This window comes from Cataglyphis hispanica, chromosome 20 (genome assembly GCF_021464435.1).
Source record: "Cataglyphis hispanica isolate Lineage 1 chromosome 20, ULB_Chis1_1.0, whole genome shotgun sequence".
Classification (NCBI taxonomy): domain Eukaryota; kingdom Metazoa; phylum Arthropoda; class Insecta; order Hymenoptera; family Formicidae; genus Cataglyphis; species Cataglyphis hispanica.
In genome coordinates, this window is record NC_065973.1 from 1,844,463 (window position 1) to 1,866,403 (window position 21,941).

Sequence of the window (21,941 nt, forward strand, 5' to 3'; positions counted from 1 at the left end):
GCTTTAACTTCTTGAGGAATATGCATTTTTATAAAAATACATATTTACAAAAAAAATTGGTAACTAACATGAGGTATCGTTTGTAAAAAAAAATACAAAACACTTTGAAATTTTTGTTTAATTTATTTCGTATAAAGTGATATGAATTAATTTTTTTATCATTATGTAAGAAACATATAATGATGAATGAATTCTTAAAGAAATGGTTCTTTCCATCGCGTCTCAAAGAGTTAACACGTTGCCCGCGCCGGCAGTCGTTTCGCAGTTCTATGTCACTGAAGCCGAGAACGAGTACGTGATCCGGGCTAATAGCGCGATCATGAAATGCAAAATACCGAGCTTTGTGTCCGAGTTTGTCTACGTGGATCAGTGGGTGGCCGACGATGGGACGATTTACATGCCCGGACAGGAGTATGGTATGATACCGGTCAATGCCGAAATAGTATGCGTTGTTGGGATTTGGAACAATTTCTGTATTCTCTTCTTTTCCCGCATTCTCATTTCCCTCCCTCAAATAAATTCGCGACACTTTCTTCTCGTTCCCCGACAACTGTCGGCTGCAACCTGCAACTCACGGTCATTTCGACTTTTACTTTTTAATATAGTCTGGTGTAATCGAACACAATGACAAAGAATTGCATTTATAAGCATGAATGTTACGAGATAAATATCAAGATCATGTCAAACACATGTCAAAGATTACACGAAATCTGAAAGCCATAACAGTTTCAGCGACGCAAAACATGATAGTATTATCGAATTTTAATTGTCTTTCGGTTCAGTTCGAGTAGCGTGCGTCAAAGCAAATAAATTACATTCTAATTCAGATATATTAAATCATGATGTATGTATGTCATATCATGATCTGTTCGAGAATTCGCGCATTGCAGTGGTCCAGCAATTCTACGAGACGAGGGTCATTGACGAGTTCGTCTTACGCGGAAATACGGCAACTTTGAAGTGCCTCGTGCCCAGCTTTGTGGCGGATTTCGTAGATGTGATTGAGTGGCAGGCTGAGGATGGCTCGACGTATAATGCGAATAGTCAACAGGAAAAGGGTACTTTACGTTATGCCGGTTGCACGAAATCAACATTAACGGAGTAATACCGTAGTTTTAATTTTTTGCGATATTTAATTTTTCATTCTACAACCCTAGAAAAAATTAATTGTTCTGAAATGCAATTTTTTATTTGCCTTTTCTAGATAAATCTTATTTCTTTTTGTGTATCCTCTTAAAACTTGTCAATATATTTACTTTTATGAACCATTCTTACAAATTGAATTACGATGTACTCATCTCAGATGGTCCATCCGTGCATATATAAGGCACATACGTTGTTGGATAGGACGCGCATTCTCGGATAGTGGAAAGAAGGATTAGTGGTGATGGAATGGAACGCGGATCTTGCCGAAAGTTTGCCCTTTCCGATTCAGCGATCGGCAAGGGTGAATAGAGGCAGAGCATGCGGCTGGCAGTGACTTCGTTCAGTATGATCCTCGGATTAAGTTAAATCGGATTAATCGGGTCGAGAAGCAAATTAACGCCCGCGCGATTCTAGATTGATCTACTTTCGGTAGAGAAGAGAGAGAGAGAGAAAATGATCGTTAAAAGGTTATTTCTGACGACGTAATCGAATTTACTTTACGGCCGCGAAGTCAGTACTGGAAGAAATTATGATATTAATTTATAAAGTATATAGCAAGCATTAATGTATTAAATTTCCTTTGTTCCAATCATGCTATCGTATATGAATAATCATAATTACGCTCTTTTTAATTCGTGGACTCGAATATTATTGCTGCATTATTGCATAATTCAAATATAGATAGATGAAATATTCTAATAAATCAGAATATTTGTGCGATAAGAATAGAAATTATGATATAATTTTCAGCAAATTCAGAGAAAATTTGGTTTATGATTGCTTTGAAAAATATTATTTTAAAAACATGAGTCATCTCTAATAATCGCTTATCTTCTGGATTGCAATATGTCATTCGCGGAATGTGAAATTGCTGTAAAATTAGACGATGAAAGCGCGGGTTTACTCGTGGGTATAATTTGCCATTAGATTAAGTCGGATTAATCGGATCGGTGTCCATCGTACGATCAAAATTTGCTACGCTTGATGAAGGCACGGTCAGAAACTAGTTGCAGCAGTCGGTTTGCCGACAGCCAGGTTCATTGAAATTTTAATCGGCGCGATCGCGATCAAAGCGCGCACCGACGACACTCACAAGCTAGAACAAACGCCAAACTCTTTTTTTTTGCGCTTCATTGCAGTGGTCGCCCAGTACTTTGAAGTTCAAGTTTACGATCAGTTTGCGATACGTGGCAACGCGGCTATTTTCAAATGTCAAGTTCCCTCGTTCGTGGCCGACCACGTGGACGTAGTGGGATGGATCGATTCCAACGGCGGCAGTTACGTCGCCGACGAACAATCATATGGTAGTCAAAAATGAAAGGATGCACATTGCATCGTATTTCTTTCTTTTTTTTTTGCAAACTGGAAGGACACAGGTTCTCCTTAGAGAAGGCGCAAATCACCAAACAAGAGAACTGGCTCGATCATCGAGTTATTCACTTTCTCTTTTTTTCTCTTATCAATGTCAGGCATTATGTTTCTTTGTTTTAAGTGTATAAAATGCTGCATAAATGTAGCGTAAATAGTTATCGTTTCCAAGTATAGCGTTATGTACCGATGTATATTTGCGCGCAACCTGTTTATTAAATATATGCAATGAATTGTAATGTTGAATATCGATCTCGTCTATTTCAAGACCGGTTGTGCGACCAGTTCTCTCTGACAAACGCAGGAACGTATTCTTCACAGCTGTCCTTCGAACTTATTTCAATTTACAGACGTGACTGTGACGTAAATAAAATTCTTAATAAGATATTCATACATGATATATTGTCGAACAGAGTTTATTGAGTTATTGAAAATAATTACGATTACATATGAGTTTGAGAGTATAATGTCTGAATCGTTTGTCGAATATCAACTTTCACTACAAATTCTGACACAGTTTAATTATATAATTATTAAAATACATAAATACATTAAATATTTATGCTTAATTAAGCAAATAACCGGTTTTGTTATACATATTAATAAGATATTTCTGAGCATTTTATTTCGTAATATATAAATTTTGTAGTGATACGAAATGTCGTGATATTAGCATTGCTCGCTGTATGAACATTCGAAGTGAATTCGTTAAAGCGTAAAATAAATTCAATATTTTGTCGGCTCTAACAAACTGTCTGAATTGGTACAATAGACATTATGCAATATATTTTCCGGTCTGATTTCTCTGAAATAATACAAAAATGTTGATTTCGAAATATATCTAACAATTTTTTTATAACTCAAATTCAGTTAAGAAAATATTGAATTTGTAGTATAAATATTGAACCGTTATGTAATAAACTAAAATTCAAATTAAATTATTTGAAATATAATATTTTCAAGAACACTGTGTTTTTAAAAACTTGCGTAAACATATATAAATCTAATATCAGAAATAAAAAAAAAATATTCAGTATTTAATACAAATATTGGGTTATTAATATTCAGCATTAATCACAATACTTTTATTTTATCGTAAAAAAACTTTTCATTTTAAATTCTGCCTACTATTAAAATTGTCAATCGGCGAACGATTGACGCGACCGGCTACATTGGAGATTTGCGTCTTATGGTAAAACCGGAAACCGGTGTCTGGTTGCAGTTGTCGGGCAGCGGTATGCAGTGAACGTGATGGACGAACACGTCCTTCGGGGGAACGCCGCAATTATCAAGTGTCACATACCGAGCTTCGTCGCCGAATTCGTCGAGGTTGACTCTTGGATAGAAGACGAGACTACTGATATATATCCTAGCGCCGATTATGGTACACGATGTATAACATTTCATGTGTTCTCGTTCTCGTTCTACTCGAATGTCGCGTGAATCTTTCTATCTCTAAGATAATGCAAAATTGGCACATTTACAAAATTGACACATTCCGCAAAAAATTCTAGAAATATAAACGCATGGAATATGTTCTGTGAATGAAATTATATTCTATTTTTGTATTTTTTCTCATTAATGTTATTCTACCATCAAAATTATATATTTTATGAGATAATATTTCTGTAGAAATATTTCTATTATTTTTTTATACATTTGTATTACGGTAAAACTGCTACGTTTTTTTTTTCGCATTTGTTTGATAAAGTCAAAATTATGGTGCTCAGAAAACTATTATTATAGCATATCGCAATGTAGTTTAAGGATTCTCTCATGAATCGTCCGATCATCATCCAGTAATGATACTCCGCTTGACGATCGCTTTTGTGTTTATGCAAAATTTATCCTCGGCTCGATCGTGACATATAACAATGCGACCTTCAATTACAAGGTCTGCAATACAATTGTCTCGCACAAATTTTAACAAATATGGAAACGCATAGGGAAAAAGAGAATGACGAAGAAAAGGAAATGAATTTTTTTGATCGACACAAACACAGTTGCCAAGTGGCAGAAATATAAATCCAGGTCGTCTAAATCGTTCCATCGGTCTCCGATTCTATCGACCAAATAATCAATCGAACTACGCTATTGTATCACGACACGCGTGCAAACTGCAAGATATATTTGTAATCGGACGCCCCTCGTTTCAAAACTGCCGTGCAATGCGGGATTCTATATAAAAATTTATACGACGTTGACTGCCGCTGCTCGCGCTGTTCCAGACCTCTTTTCCCTTTTTCCACCGATTTTTTTCCGGTCATTCGATCCGTTTATCCATCTCTTTTCACCTGTGTCCTCCTCTGTGTGTGATAGTAGCTAAATGGTTATGGATACCGCTTGTGTGTGATTGCATGTAACTAGTTCGCCTATCCAGGAAGTCTAGTTCGCCAATGAGACTCGGCCGCAAAAGCGATCAGATTCGTTAGAGGCGTTGAAACTGCAATTTCAACCACAATAGAGAATATCTAAAAGGGATTAACGAACGATATGTTATATCTCGTTTATTAAGGCGAAGATAATTTGCATAAATGGTGCTCTTGCATTCGTAGATATTTAATTAATTTAGATATTGTGAAGAGATTTAATAATTAATGTCTCAAAGTAAAATAATAAGAAGATTTTTAAAAACATTTATTAATAATATCTATATTACTCAATTTTTATAAATTTTATAGATTTTTTTATATATAGAGGATGAAAAAAGGTGTCATTTTATTTTTATTATAATAAACACAAAGAACAGATTTCCTGGATGCTTAAATGAGCAAGAGGAATGTTGCGTCATGTATTTTCACTTGCAAAGAAATAAAAGTGTGATTCTGCATAATATCTTTTTTATGCGACGCAAGATTCCCATGCTATTGTTTGGCGAACGTGCTTGGGTTTCGTAAAGAATTCGTCGAATGTTGAAGCGGGAGATAGACGAAGGGTCCGTGGCGATTCAACGTTCGACGAGAGACACTGCATGTTTATTAATCAAGACGGCATTATGCTCGAAGTATATATTTCGCAATTTTATATCTTTGTATCGTTCGAGCATCGTGCGACTGTATCGTGCATCGGGATAATCGACTTCTCCTTGATGTTAATAATACGTTTATAGCTATAATTAAACAAATAATCAATTAAATGATTGATGATGATATTATGCAATAAACTTAATAATCAGTCGATCGATTATCCTGACGAGTCACGTAAGAGTAAGACTAATGTGCAATAACTAATGTATGCTATTCTGAACGGGTTTAGATGGAAAATACTTGGTACTGCCATCCGGAGAATTGCACATCAGGGACGTCGGACCCGAAGATGGATATAAGACTTACCAATGTCGCACGAAACACAGACTCACAGGTGAAACTAGACTATCTGCTACGAAGGGACGTCTCGTCATTACTGGTGAGTCAAAACGCAAAAGTCTTTTATTCCTTTTATACGGAAATTACGATTCTGATTCAATATCGTTCTCTATAAAAACGTTTCTCGATAATTCTTCGATGTAATCGGAAATGTACTTTCTTCATTAATCAAGGTTCTGCTTCTGTTTTTCAAATGAAATCAGAATCGTATTTCTAGTTTCGGACCTGGATACTATAATTCATATTTTTAACTTGATAGAGAGATTAGTATAAATGGATTGCAGTGTTTATTTTATGTAGGAAAAAATAGTTTTAATTATAAAACATAATTACAAAATAACTATTTTTTTAATAAAATCATTCTTGCTTAACGATTTGTTTATCTGTCGATATAATAAATATAAAGACTTAACACAACATACATTATTTAACAAAAATTTATAATATATATTTAATATTAAATATTATTTTATATATATCTTATACACAATCCAAAAAAATTTAGAAATGTCAATTTTTTAATGTTTTTTAGCATAAATTATTCATCGCATTGCGAGGTATCTGGGTTCGAAATTATTATCCAGGAGACAATTGATTTTTTTTGTAACAGAAGAATTTTGCATAAAATTGATATTTTAAGCAATATCATTATTTAATCTATGTTTTTATCATTATGCAAGTATTTTTATATTGTTGGAAAATCGATTGTCTCTTCGGATCTATAATCACGTTCAATGAACGTGAAATCGTTTGGGCCAACGAGCTTGATCGACTCTCTCTCACTCGGTTTCTTAGAAAATACAAAAGATCAATTGTTAAGAAAAGTTATTCGATATTTTTGGATCAGTATTTGAAGTATTTTATTATTTTAAAGAAGTCGAAATATATGTATAGCATTTGACGCGATCAAGCTCGTGGGTGAACCTGAATGCTGGGACAGGGTACCCCTGCGGGCACGCGCCACCGCCCCGCCCAAAACTCGACTCTTGGCATGATCGGTTTCGAGAGTAATTAAAGAAAGATAAATGAAAAAAAGGAAAAGAAATATATATACATGATTTGGGTTGCGAAATTCTTTCGACGCTCCGCGGCGCCTTCCGCGATCTCCGGGCTCTGTCCTTCGCTCTCGCGTGGTAAGTTTACAAGGAACATATTTTTTCAGCCAACAATTTCATTGTATGGACGTTGCGCACGTTCAATAAACGTGGAATTAAACGCTCAGCTGCGTTCTGTGCTGTTAGGCAAAATCGATCGAATCATTTTTTGCCTTTACAGCAAATTAGCAGTAATATTTAAACCGTTAAGTGCGACAGTGGTATCAGCTGCGTCCCTCCTCATTGAAAAAAAAATGAGAAGTATTGTTTTTTATTTTGCTGTCTATTTATAAATATTAAAAACTCTAAATCAATTGTATATGAAAGTAATATATGTAAATATTTTACTTTGATTTATATCTTTATTTGTGATTTATATATTATTATATATATTTTACTCAACGGTTTATCTTATCGCGTAATTCAAAGTAAGGTTCTCTTTAATATACTTCAATATATTTTAATATACTTCAAAGGATTCTCCGCACAATGAGATATTGAGTGCGAAATCACTTCCGCTTTGCCACTTTCGCATAGCTATTGAGCACTAATCGGCAGGATGACATTGATAAGCGAATCGCTTTGTTCGTATGAGGCGAGCCGCACAATATCGCAAAGGCAAACTTGTCGAGCCATTGACGATGCGCAATGCAACAATTTAGGAGCTAACTAGAGCAAGATGCAATATAGTAATAACGATGATTAGTGGAACGAACGGGGAGGCTTGGCAAGGGCTTGACACGACTCTCTATACTAGCTTTTTGTTATGCAAAACTTATGTGGAATAAAGTTTTCTACGATGTACAACTTAAATGGATTTTCCGTGGGCTTGGAAGGCAAAATATCTCTCGTGCCCTCCTCAAAGCAAAATAACGTAGGTACGATATTCTTGATCGGAATGCAGAATAATTTGTTTTACACTGAAAATTTAAATTTGTTTATCACGAGACAGCATTAATATTGCTTAACGACAATAGAGTGAATTATGTACTTTTTGTTAACTATGCTGTAAATAATAATAAAATGACAAGATATAAAATTATATAATAGCGGATTAATCAAAATTGCAAGAGTAGGTTAGTAGTTGTTTAAGAATGATAAAATTAAATGTAATTATATTATGGATAAAAAAACAAAAATTTTTTAATAACTAAATGGTTTTGATATATTATACTTTTTGATTTTAATTAGGCTTTTTATTGTTAATCCAGATCTTATTTAAATTTAGAATGTGTCGGACATCAATCAGAGAATTACATTCGAGAAATATAACTAGGAGATTTATACATTAAATGATCTTAATATTTTATAATTATGATATATAAAATTAATATAGCAAATTTCTTTGCAAAGTATTTTTTAAAATAACGTATATGTAGCGTAGGGGTTCCCTGTTCCTTTTCACTGATTTTGGTAGATAATCAAGTATTATTGTTCTTTAAGACACGAAAATTACTTGTAATTAATTCATTATCTTCGGGAAGGATAAATTCATATTTCATATTATATCAAGCGGGAGATGCAAAAACAAAAACGACGTGGTTTTTAGAGCCGGTGGGCAGCGTACGTCCAAAGATTCCGTCGACAGATGACATACGTGGCATCCGGACGTTGGTCGGAGGCTCCCTGGTTCTGATATGCCCGGCACAGGGGTTCCCCGTTCCTCTGTACAGGTAGAGACATTATCAAAACGCGAATCCTTCGGGATGACCGTTCGTCGCGGACGCGCAAGTCCCAATTATAAACGATATGATCAGAGCCGATCGGCAGCGTGAGGCCCAAGTTTCCGACGATCGACGACTCCAGAAGTTTTCGCACGACAAAGGACGGTTCGGTTACGTTGATGTGCCCCGCTCAGGGATTCCCTGTTCCCTTGTACAAGTAAGTCGCTCAGGACGCGGAAATCATTACGTGCTTTCTTCTTCTTTTTTTTTTTTCTTCTTCCGGGATCCCCATGATGTGACAGAACCCGTGGGAAGCGTACGCCCGAAATTCCCCAGCATCAGCAATATAAACGGCCTTGTCACATTCACGAACGGAACTTTGCCGCTTCTGTGCCCTGCTCAAGGCTTCCCGGTTCCATCATATAGGTATTATATCATCAAATGTCACATTAGAGTCTCTTGCGAGTTCTCCATTTAGGAATTGCGATTATATTCCGTACTTGCGGTGAAGCTGGTAATTAGCAATGATAACACATCTTACATTGCGACCGTTTTCGTTTCACATTACATGTTTTTTTAATGATATTAATGATATAGTTTTAATTTAATGTGGCTTTTAATACGGTTTTTAAACGGTTGCATAACTGTATTTTATAATGCTTTTATTTTTTCTTGTTTTAATATATTTTTTGTTTATAAAAATTTAATGGTATATAATATTTTTGTAATATAATATAATAATTATAGAGAAAGAGACAGAAAGAAAAAACTTTGTTTTATTTTTTAAGATTAAATGTGAGGCGAAAACCATTTGTATCTATAATCTTTATGCACGGAAAAATTGTCGCAGCGCCGAAAGATAAAATCGCGCCACGTTAATATTTTTATGATCAATCACGAAATCTTAGAAAATTTGGAAGCATTTTTAAGAGCTTTAGGGGTTCCCCGTCATCAAGCATATATACAGTATCCCAAGAAGCAATAGTATATACTTGATTAAATAATGTTTAGAGCCGGTCGGCAGCGCGAAACCGAAATTTCCGACGATAGACGACATCAGAGGATTTCGCATGATCAAAGATGGATCTGCAACTTTGTTGTGTCCCGCTCAAGGGTTCCCTGTTCCGATTCACAAGTAAGTTCGAAGTTCGCGATTCGTTGCATCGTCGTTTTCTCTCATAATTGTCCTCTTCTTCCCTCGGGCTGTGACTGACAGAGCCTGTAGCAAGCGCACGTCCAAAACTTTCGAGTACCATCAACTTGATTGGACTCACGACGAGGACCAACGGAAGCTTGCCACTTTTCTGTCCTGCGCAGGGATTTCCACTTCCGTCTTATAGGTAGGATAAATTGTCTGTCTGTCTCTCTCTCTCTCTCTCTCTCTCTCTCTCTCTCTCAAATCGATTTAAAATAGAGTTATATAAATTCTTAGAATAATGCATTTTACGAAAAAAACAGAAAACATTAATAAGCATTTCTTAATAATAATTTCTGATTAAAAATATTGAATAAAAAAATATTGAATTATGACATGGAAGTGTATAACATCCGGATAAATAAGGAATCGAGCTGGTTACGCTCTTTAAACTATTTCAATGCATTCAAGGGATTCCCTGTCCCCAGGCATACATAAATGGATCATTGTGATGTTGTCAGCACATTTCTGACACGTTTCCTTTCACACTCGGTCTTTTTGTAGAACCCATAGGGAGTGTACGCCCAAAGTTTCCGACAATGGACAACTCGCGTGGATTTGTCTCACATCAAGGAGACACTTTGACTCTACCCTGCCCTGCTCAAGGGTTCCCCGTTCCGTCGCATAGGTGGGAAAAGGTTATATCGCGGTATATTTAGATTTTAGGAATAATGAATGAAATTATAATGCGGAAGAAATAGTATGCGAGCGACGAGCAATTAAAATTTTATTTTTTGAAATCGCAATTATTTTTTCAATACTACACAACAATTTAACACAAGTTTATTTTTTAGTATAAATTTTTTAAAATTATTTCATCCAAAAATATTTGTGTTTATTAATTAATAACGCATTTCAATAAACATGAAATATTAATATGACCTGTCTCAGCAATCAGTTTTATAACAATTTAAATCAAAGGGAAATAAAAATTTGTAGAAATTTCACCGATTTCAAAGACTGATTTTTCATAGTTGCGATAATGCGATTATAGATTCGCGTTGTACGCTCGTCCTTTCTTTCGCTTTCTTATAGAACCAGTCGCCAGCACAAAACCAAAATTTCCGATGACAGAGAACTCGCGTACGTACACAGTTCACTGCGATCGGTCGCTGACTCTCATGTGTCCGGCACAGGCCTTTCCCGTTCCAGCCTTCAGGTATACAAAGCGTCCATATCATAAGAAAGTAAATGCGACTATACTCCAGTTGGTGCACGACCGCAATGCGAAACGAAGAATAAGAGAGGAAATTGCGGACTGATATATGTGCACATTATTTCTTCTTCTTTTTTGATCTCTTGCAATTTTTATAATAATTAATAGATATATCCATTTATTTACGCAAAATATAATTAAAGAGTGCAGTATTTTTTAAAAAATAATTACAAAAATATTAGTCGTATATTTATTAAATATTGTTGTTATCTATTATTTAAAGTTGAAGAATAATTAAACTTAATTATTATTACGCTATAATTTGCAATAATATTCTGGTTCGGTCTAATTGATAATATAAATAGCAGAAAGTAAATCTCGTGTTTATCGATGTTTCTTCGGTATCTTGGAACTTTCGTAGAACCAATCGCAAGCGCTCGTCCGAAATTTCCGTCGCTGGCGGATTCGCAGACGTTCAAAGTATATCTCGACGGTGCAATGACATTGCTGTGTCCTGCCCAAGGGTTCCCCGTTCCATCGTACAGGTAAAGACAGCTTAGTGTGTACTACCGCAAAAATAATCTTTTATATCCAGAACCAGCGTCCAGCACGCGTCCACAATTATCCGGCTCGAGCGATCTTCAGCGATTTAGCGTTTCTTCGCATAGAAGCGTTACTCTACTTTGTCCTGCTCAAGGATTTCCGGTACCTTTCTATAGGTAGGCGTGTTCGTAGCGATTATTAATTATTTTCAGAATATTTAGGGATCTATCAAGACTCTACTTTTACATCTCAGCATGCACAACATCTTGCAACGATGTTATTTTATCGAGAAATTTTAATTATTTTATACACATATTTTTGGTATAATTTTTTTCTAAGATTTTTATTTTATTTGATTTTATAATTAGAAAATTTTAGGACACTAGTATTATTGTTATCTTTTTCTCTCTTCCTCCTATGATAGTTTAATTCGATTAGATTACTCATGGCTCGCTATCGATGCGAAATGTTTATCGGTGTTGACGAAAGGGGCAAACTCTATTCCAGCATATCAAGAATAACCTGGTGCCGCTTTGTGTATATCGGACTGTCTAGCGTTCTGTTTTTAGAACCCGCGTCGAGCACCAAGCCTCAGTTTCCATCTGTAAACGACGTTGGGCTGCGCATTATAAAAGGCACGGGCTTTACGTTGCTATGCCCGGCTCAGGCGTTTCCGGTCGCCACATATAGGTAGGTCGATGTATTGGTCGATCTTCCGTGTCGTGGAAAAAGGAGAATTGCGAGGGGAAGTATCTGAGAGTGTCTTCTTTTTCTAAGGATACTCTGTCCCAGTATCGATTTCTTACAGCAAAAACGAAGTCTGTAGCTAATCTCAGTTTTCAATCAATTGATAGTAAATTCTTTTATAGATTTGTACTATTTATTTACATTTATTTACATAATATTGTGGTTTTATCTTTTTTTTTATTTTTATATTAAAAAAAAAAAATTGTTTCTAGAAATATAATTCTACTTTCATAAATCGATATCAATTAACGAAATCAATGCCTCAACTTGACTGTAAGTTTAATTTGTAGAACCGGTTGGCTTCGCAAAGCCCAAGTTCTCGACTATCGATAAAAGCCGTACATTCGAGATCGCGGAAATCAGAGGTCTGACACTGCAATGTCCTGCTCAGGCGTATCCTGTCCCAGTCTTCAAGTACGTAAGTTTGTGGATGAAAGACACGCGGGGATGATCGATTTTCTACGGCCAAACGATTCGATATTCGCTCGTGTGTATTTTTGATATGACCTGTAGAACCGTTGTCGAGCTCAAAACCGAAATTAACGGCGCTGGACGTGAAATCGACAAATCCGAATGCGATATTGGGCTCCGTCGCGACTTTATTGTGCCCCGTTCAAGGGTTTCCCGTACCGGCATTCAGGTAAATTGCTCCTTAACTTCATATTAGTCAGATCTATCCGCCGTCTGCTTCTGGACGGTCTTTGATCGTGCCTATTGTGGGTGAAGTCATCACGGACACGTCATGGCAAGTAATTATCCTCCCTAGTGTTTTATGATGGTTGCCGAGCACTGGATAGTCAATAAAGCGCGTCTGATTGCCAATGGAGTTACCTTGTCCCGGTGCCTTTTTCAAGCATTAAAATAGAAGAAAATAAAATTGTCGGTTTGCAATAAATGTTATTTAGGGATCATTAATCGAATATCAATAATTCTTATCAAAAAAAAAAATCTATGACTATTTCTAGATTATTTTTAGATATGGCAATAATCCGATCTTGAATAAATAGGTAGAATTTTTATTAACTTTACATTGATAATTATACGTAACAATTATTGATATCTTCGAAAATCTGGTTCCTCTTTTGTAGAACCGGTTGCCAGTACGAAACCGAAATTTCCAATGACAGAAAATTCTCGTACCTACACGACGTACACAGTGCAACGTGAACATCCATTAACTTTGCCATGTCCAGCTCAAGCATTCCCCGTGCCGAGCTACAGGTATATCAAATGTATAGAGGTTATCACTGTGTATATCGGTTGATTCGCGGTTACGATGCAGAGAGTAATTAAGAGAGATGAATAAATGCGAGGGAAAGTGGACATTAAAGGGCAGCCATCGATTTTTCCTTCCAGTTTAATCGCGTCTTTGTTATTCAAATATTCAGATTCCGTTTAATTTCTGCTCAGTCTCTTCTCGGCTTTATAGTGTGCTATAGAAATTTAATAACTGTCGTTTTCTATTTCAAGCCAGGACTGGACAGTAATTTAAATGTACACATAGTTAATATAAATTTTCGAAATATAAAATATTACACATTGCTCTTTCTATTCCAAATAGAAATTTTATTCTTTGTTTAGCTCTGGTTTAAAAAATTAAAATGTTTTATGTATTTGATAATAATAATTTTTTTTTACATTTTTTAATTTTAAATAGCATTTTATACGTATATGTTGTATTTTTAAAATATTAATTAAAATTTTATGCAATTCTACCTCCGATTCTTTCTCGGGATACCCAGTCTCAACATTCGCGAAAAGCGTTATGCGATATCGACACGTTTGACATTCTAACGTTCCTTCAATATAGAGCCGGTGTCCAGCGCGAAACCAAAGTTCACAAACGCTGACATAAAAGTGGTGAGACCGACACCTAGCTCCACCGCGGTGTCGATGACTTGTCCCGCTCAAGGGTTCCCTGTCCCCATTACGCGGTCAGTAACAGTACCAGTTTCCGTGCTTAACAATGCTTGTTCTCGTTTTCGTACGCCTCTTAGAACCCACATCGAGTGCAAAACCTAAATTGCCGAGTATACGTAAAGTTGACTTCATGGAAACTAAATCGCATGATGCGGTGAATCTGATGTGCCCGGTGCAAGGTTACCCTGTTCCAATTTCGAGGTGAGACATGGATATATTTCGTCGAACTCTTCATAATTATATGAAAACAAATAAAATGTTTAATTATACGTCCGATATTGAATTTTTAATTTACGATATTTTATTTTTATTTTTGCGTCCACTGACAATTAATTATGTAATTAATTATTTTCGCGCGCGTATGATATTTTTGTTGAAATCATGGGTTTGCCACGAGCGATTGATCATTCCATCGTTCAACGTTGTTTCTCGTAGAACCGGTCGGGTTTAAATCACCGATCTTCTCTACTGATGATACGTCTAGAGCATATCCTAGACGTATGGGTACGGACGTGGTGCTTGCCTGCAACGCTCAGGGATTTCCTATTCCAACTGCCAGGTAATCTCTTGTAAGAGATTCTTACGCTTCTCGATGCAATTTCCATCGATTTCAGAACCGATAGGTGCCAGATCGCCGAGATTAATATCGGATGATTTAAGTCGTACGATCAGAAGATATGAAGGACAACCCATTAGTATTTTCTGCGCTGCTCAGGGAAGTCCTGTGCCCACTACTAGGTAATAGTTTTTGAAAAGGTTTCATGATCGATAAAAGTTTATTTCGTTACAAAAAAGAAAAAAATGTTTTTTGTATCAATGCAGGCAAAAATCGAAAGAAATAAAGTCATTTTATATATTGATTGACTGAGGTCGAGTTTCGTTTTTAAGGGGAAACTCTGTTCCCGCTATGTGTAAACAGAATAGTTTTCTACATAAATTAACATTCTTTAGAGCCTGTTGGTAGCAAAGCACCCGCTTTTGCGGGCGATGCAAAATTGTCTCTATTGGTGCGAAAGGCGAACATGGACGTTAGTTTGCCTTGTAACGCTCAGGGTCATCCTCCGCCAATATCTAGGTACGAAATTCAATATTATTAATTAATGAGAATGCAAGAGAGAGTATTGTCGAAAGCAAAAGTATCGTATTATTTTTATTTTTAAAGGAAAGCTACTAAACTTTATTTTATAAAAAAGGGGAGAAATATAATTATATTAATTTATTCAAAATATAGCTCTTTTCCGTTAAAAAATGAATTTCATATTGCATTGCGTATAATAATCTTGTTGACAAGAGGAAGCCCTGTCCCCGCTTTGAATGCATGAACGAAAATTAGTTTCGGAGTAATGGCAAGTCGATATTCTTTAGAGCCTGTCGGAAGCAAGGCGCCTGCCTTTGCCGGTGAAGCAAAGATATCTCTATTGGCACGAAAAGCGAACGCAGAAATCAGTCTTCCGTGCAATGCCCAAGGCCATCCTCCTCCTGTGTCTAGGTATGACAATTAGTAAATCGATTCGAATGACATCGGGATCTCTTTTGCAAATAATATGAAAGCTATAAAAACATTTTACAAAAACTATTCTGATATAAAAATGCAACGACAAAATAAAAAGGCCTATTGAAAGATATTTAAAATTCTTTTATTTCAAAGGATTAATTTAAGTTTTTTAAATATCTTGCATTTTTATATTTGTTATATTTAATTATTACTCTTGGAGCGGAAGAAAATCAATTGTGATTTTTCTCTCATATCTTCCATGAAATAACCGCGCGAAAAAAGTCGACAAGGGGAACCCTGTCTAAGGGTATTCAATCATATGAAACATATACATCTTTTGCGGCGCGTGACATCAATTCTTTTGTTCTCTTATTTAGAGCCGATGGGCATCAAGGCGCCCGCATTTATCGGAGATGTTAAAACGTTTTCTATCGTTCGTAACCGCGGGTCGGAAACCAGTATGCTGTGTAATGCGCAGGGGCATCCTGTTCCTGTAACCAGGTACCAGATAATTGCGTTATGATTGAGAATTTCAAACCGCTTTGTTTTTATAGTACATCTTCGTAATACTATTAGTAGTAATAGATATCAATTCCGAGTATGATAACTCGATTTTCTTTGCTTTTAAAATGCATTGAAATTTGATATAGTTATGTGACGATTATAGTTCATTCTCCCTCCGTGTAATTAGAACCAGTCACCACGAAGAAGCCAAAATTCTCGAGTGAATCAAAGCTGGCTTCATATGATCGCGTTCGAGGAAACAATTTAACCCTGTTGTGTCCCGCGCAGGGGTTCCCAGTTCCTACTTATAGGTACATACACATATTTTAAATCCGTAATAGAGTAATATATGATTTTCATATAGTATGCGAGGAAAGTGTCACTTTATTCTTTGTCATGTAATCAGAACCAGTTGCTACGAAAAAGCCAAAATTTTCGAACGATGCAAAATTTTCTGGGTACGATCGCGTTCGAGGGGACGATCTGACCCTGTTGTGTCCCGCGCAGGGGTTCCCAGTTCCAACATATAGGTACATATACAAATACAATACTAGGATCGTAGTTAGAACAAAACATAATTCTCGCAGCATGCAAAGAAAGTTTTATTTTATTTCTCGTGTAACTAGAACCAGTCGCTACAAAGAAGCCGAAATTCTCGAGCGATGCAAAGAAAGCCTGGTACGATCGTGTTCGTGGAGATGATTTGACCTTGTTTTGTCCCGCGCAGGGGTTCCCAGTTCCAACATATAGGTATATACGCGTAAATAAATTAAAATTATAGCTAGAACAATAGTTCTCGCAGCATGCGAGAATTATCTCACTTCATTTCATGTAATTAGAACCGGTTGCTACAAAGAAGCCGAAGTTCTCTAACGATGCAAAGCTAGCGTGGTATCATCGCGTTCGAGGGGATGATCTGACTCTATTTTGTCCCGCGCAGGGGTTCCCAGTTCCAACGTATAGGTATACATGCACATTACAAGTACTAAAGATATAAACGAAGTAATAGATGATTCTCATTAGCATGCTCTCGTGTCTGTTTATAAATTGTTAGAACCAGTCGGAAGCAAAGCACCCACGTTGACGGGCATTTTAAAAGGAGGTTTTATGCAGAGCAAAGCTACTTCCAATATTGTACAATTTTGTCCTGCGCAGGGTTATCCAGTACCTTCGTTTAGGTAAATTCTTCTTCTCTACATATGACTTTTAAATTTTTTTCTTAAGCTTTTAATTTTAATTTTTAATAATTTTAATTTTGATTAATAACATAATTTAAATATATGGGCCATACATTTACACATACAGTGACACATACATTTTGAATTTTTAATCTTCTATACAATTATAAATTACCTTATTAATTATTTTAAAATTAATATGTGATTTGATTCTATTGCTTTCGTATTACTCTGTTAATCGAAGAAGGGTCCCCTGTCCCTGTAAAACAAATGATGATTTTGCTATTGTTTATCGCATGTTCATTTATACATTAGAGCCCGTGGGCAGCAAAGCGCCGGCATTGACAGGCGACGTGAAAGGTGTATGGATGGAAAAAACAACAGCATCTAATGTTGTATTACCGTGTCCAGCACAGGGATATCCTGTGCCTTCTTTTAGGTAAAGCTTTCATATATTTTATACAAAAAGTTTAGCTACATATAACTAAAAAAATCGATTATGTGCAATGAGCGATTATGTGCGAATCAAGCTCAAATTATTGCTTCTTCGTTTCACATTTTACCTCTGCGCGCCAATTTTCTGCTCCGTTTCTTGCCAACGAAGGGGTCTCTTGTTCCATCAGAAAGGTTACATAAAAACACACGTAAGCGTACGCCACATACTATAACCGTTCGCGTTCAGTAAAAATATCATTGCCGAGCACTTGTTGCATAAATGATTAGAACCAGTTGGAAGCAAAGCGCCAGCGATAACCGGCATTGTGAAGGGCGTATTGATGGAGATCGGAGCTGGATCCGCTGTCGTATTGTTTTGTCCAGCGCAAGGGTATCCTGTACCTTCTTTTAGGTAATGACATAGCTCATAAAAACAATTAGATTCGATAGAAATTATTTACTGTTTATCTCATTACTTTTAATTTTTTTAGATTTGTTTCAATTTGTCGTCTATGATAATAAACTCATTAATCTTTCATTGAATTTGGATAAAAAATTAATCGGGATTAAATATTGTGTAAACAATTAATTTAAAAAAATTTAGTTTATCATGCACGTTTATAATCATTAGAGCCCATTGGAACTAAGTCTCCGACTCTCAGCGAATTAAGAGCGGGATGGTTGAAGAAAAGAGCGGGCTTCAACGCCGTGTTATCGTGCCCGGCGCAGGGATATCCTGTACCCTCTTTTAGGTAATGAATAATGTAGGAAGATACATAAAAATTAGATATGAAACATTTATATCAACATAAAATGGATACTTTACTTTTTATTCTATTATTCTTATAATTTTTACTTCAACTTATTGTTCGTGAATAGCCGCAACAAGAATTAATCTTGAATAGTTTGCGCAATCAAATATTTTACGAAATTTGAATTATTTGATTGTACGTAATCGTTAGAGCCGATCGGAACTAAAGCCCCGGCTCTCACAAACGAGATAAGAGGGGGATGGCTGAGGAAAAGAGCGAGCTTCAGTGCCGTGTTGCCGTGTCCGGCGCAGGGATATCCTGTACCTTCCTTTAGGTAAAGTTGCCGCATTTAATGAACACGTGTGCCGTTCTGCTTTTTTTTTGTTTTCGCGGTGGCTTCTGTACCGCCAGAACCGGTCGGTACCAAAGCGCCGGCATTGACGGGCGACTTGAAGGGTGGATGGAAGGCAAGAAAGTCAGGCTTCGTGGTTGTATTATTCTGCCCGGCGCAGGGCCACCCTGTGCCCAGTTTTAGGTAAACCTTTTTAATGTTTGTAAATATAGATGTGCGAATTTTTTTTAGGACGTAAAAATTTACGCAACTTTCCACTTTGAATTATTCCCTTAAAATCCCGACGATTTATAAAGTTTGTAATCATGTAAATATATTTATATATCAAGAAATTTTGTCACAAATTAAAAAAAAAAAAATTTTTAACGATAAAATATTTTTTAAAAATAAATTTTTAAATAAATACTTTTTATAATCAATTAAAAAAAAATATATATATATAATATATTCTTTTTTTTATTAATTAATTCTTAAAATTTTTTTTGATTTATTAACAATACCGAGATATGTATTAATAGTTCCAATAAATATAAATGGTTTATAAATTGCATTCCGCGTAGCATTATGTTTGAAACATTCGATTTACGTCGTTTTACATCATTAGAACCGATTGGAAGTAAAGCGCCGGCGTTGATCGGCGAAATGAAACGCGGATGGAAAGAGATGATCTCGAGATCCAACATTGTGCTGACATGCCCAGCTCAGGGTCACCCTGTGCCCAGTTTTAGGTAATGCTATTTTTACGCGATCCATTTTCGAGCGATTAATATTTATTATGCATCGCTAGAACCGGTCGGTACTAAAGCGCCCTCGATTTTGGGAGAAAAGGGCAGTTTGATGGAAAGGCACACCGATATACACATCGTAATTTTGTGCCAAGGGCAAGCTTACCCTGTACCAACATTCAGGTAAATTCAATGTGGGCGAATTATGTAATCGATTGAAGCATTTTCCTCTCAATTGCATAAGTAACGATATTTAATCGGGAATGAATTGAAATTAGAAAATAATTTTTTCTAAGATATCACGTTCTCTAAGATATCTGAAATGTTTTCTTGCGTAAAGAACCGATAGGTAGTAAGGCACCTTCCGTCACGGGTGATGCGAAACGATGGCTGCAGACTAAATCAACGATTGGATTCGCGATGCAGTGCCAAGCGCAGGGTCACCCAGTACCATCGTTCAGGTAGAGCGTTTTTTGCTCCCTTTATCGATCGCCAATTTATGCGTCATTAATAGGAATTTATGGTACTGATAAAACCATATACCGTTTAGGGAAGGTTATCAAGGCTTCTTTTACTTTTATCGAGAGTTTTATTTTCATGTGAATCGAAAACGTGGATTTCTCGCGATAGTTTGTTTTCTTTTCTTCAAGACTCGTATTTTGGCATACGATTTTTGTATTGCTAGAACCAATGGGAGCGAAAGGACCAAAATTCTCGAGCGATGATCGTGTCAACTCGTTTATACGCGCCGCAGGAAACGCTTCGAGTTTGCAATGTCCTGCGCAGGGGTTCCCCGTGCCGTCGTTCAGGTAATTAAGAGAATGAAGAATTCTCAGAGGAATTGAGAGAGAGCATCTTTTTTTTCATTTCGCTGCAGAGCCCGTGGGATCGAAGGTGCCCGCTTTTCAGAGCGACGCGAAAAGTAGCACTTACGTAAGAAACGCGAAATCATCACTCGCGCTAACTTGTGCCGCTCAAGCATCGCCACCTCCGACTCACAGGTAATGCTGTTAATGAGCTGAACATGAATTGCATAATTTAAAGTTTATCTAATAGAAATTGCAACTTAACTAAAAGCGTTACGCAATGTATTGTTTTATTCTCTTGAACTATTGTCAATAATTTATATATTTTTTATATATTTTATTTGTATAATTTATAATCTAATTTTCTATTATTTTTAAAAAAATTAATATGGAGCACTTTTTATTATATTTACATTCCTTCACGTATGTAATATTTATTTTAATTTATTTTTGATAAATAAATTAATCAAAAAATATAAAACGGCGGTGGCGCGTTCTGTCCTTGCGCAAATATCTCATTTTAAGAGAAATAATAAATTTTATTTCTACTGGTCAGAGCCAGCAGGTCGTGTGTCCCCAAAATTCCCGAAATCGGCAAAATCCGATTCTTTCGAAGTGGCGAACGGTGCCGTAATAAGTTTATTGTGCGATGCACAGGCATTCCCTGCTCCCGCATTTAGGTCAGTCCATCAATATATTTAATTATCAATTTTTATTTTCTTAATAAATTATTATACATATTCTATATACATTTTTATTTTTGTAAAAAGTATATATTGGCGGTGGCGCATTTTAAATAATACGAATGTATTATTTTAAATAATAGATTTCATTTAAATATATATTAGAACCAGCAGGTCGTGTGGCCCCAAAATTCCCGAAAATGGCAAAATCCAATTCCTTTGAAGTAGCAAAAGATGACGAAATCAGTTTATTGTGTGATGCACAGGCATTCCCTGCTCCTGCATTTAGGTCAGTCTATCGATATTCTTGATTTATTCGATACAATGTAGTTTCTATGACGTTGTCGTTCTGTAGAACCGATAAATGGTGCCAAACCTAGAGTCGCTTCCACCTCTAAATATGATGTTCTCGCGAATGTCATTGGAGCAGCTGTAACGATGCTGTGCCCTGCGCAGGGACACCCTCTTCCAACATATAGGTATTTACGATTATTAATGCTGAGGATTATGACGATGAATTTCTTTTTCGTCAATTCTATTTGACTCTTGATAATAAAAATGTGTCATTCATTATAGTGTTCTTTTCTTGGGGAAAGCTTTGCTCGTTTAGGGAATATATATGTCAACGTAAAATATCTAGAATCGTTTCATTGCATTATTGTTTGTGTATATAGAACCAGTAACTGGTGCAGCACCGAAAGTGCCACCGACAGCTAAAATAATTGTCCTCTCGATCGCGTCGCAATCTGCCATGGCGATGTTGTGTCAGGCTCAAGCAAATCCACTTCCTGTCTTCAGGTATGTGTAGATTCG

General features: G+C 36.2%; 1 protein-coding gene across 50 annotated transcripts in view; it reads left to right on the top strand.

Annotated features, from left to right (window-relative positions):
• LOC126856881 (cell adhesion molecule Dscam2) overlaps positions 1-21,941 on the top strand; it is a 67,452-nt gene that overhangs the window by 12,741 nt on the left and 32,770 nt on the right. For 7 of the 50 annotated variants that reach the window (XM_050605831.1, XM_050605816.1, XM_050605838.1 and 4 more), the window contains exons 6-7: positions 5,770-5,919; positions 8,523-8,646. In XM_050605831.1, coding sequence (XP_050461788.1) covers positions 5,770-5,919; positions 8,523-8,646 — 274 coding nt within the window. Of the gene's footprint in view, positions 1-254; positions 417-890; positions 1,059-2,285; positions 2,451-3,736; positions 3,899-5,769; positions 5,920-8,522; positions 8,647-8,730; positions 8,855-9,648; positions 9,773-9,853; positions 9,978-11,409; positions 11,534-11,583; positions 11,708-12,791; positions 12,919-14,275; positions 14,400-15,149; positions 15,274-15,563; positions 15,688-16,070; positions 16,195-16,384; positions 16,509-17,690; positions 17,815-18,973; positions 19,098-19,979; positions 20,101-21,293; positions 21,418-21,837; positions 21,927-21,941 lie in introns of those variants that run through there. The other 43 variants (XM_050605846.1, XM_050605849.1, XM_050605843.1 and 40 more) reach the window with 32 other exon arrangements.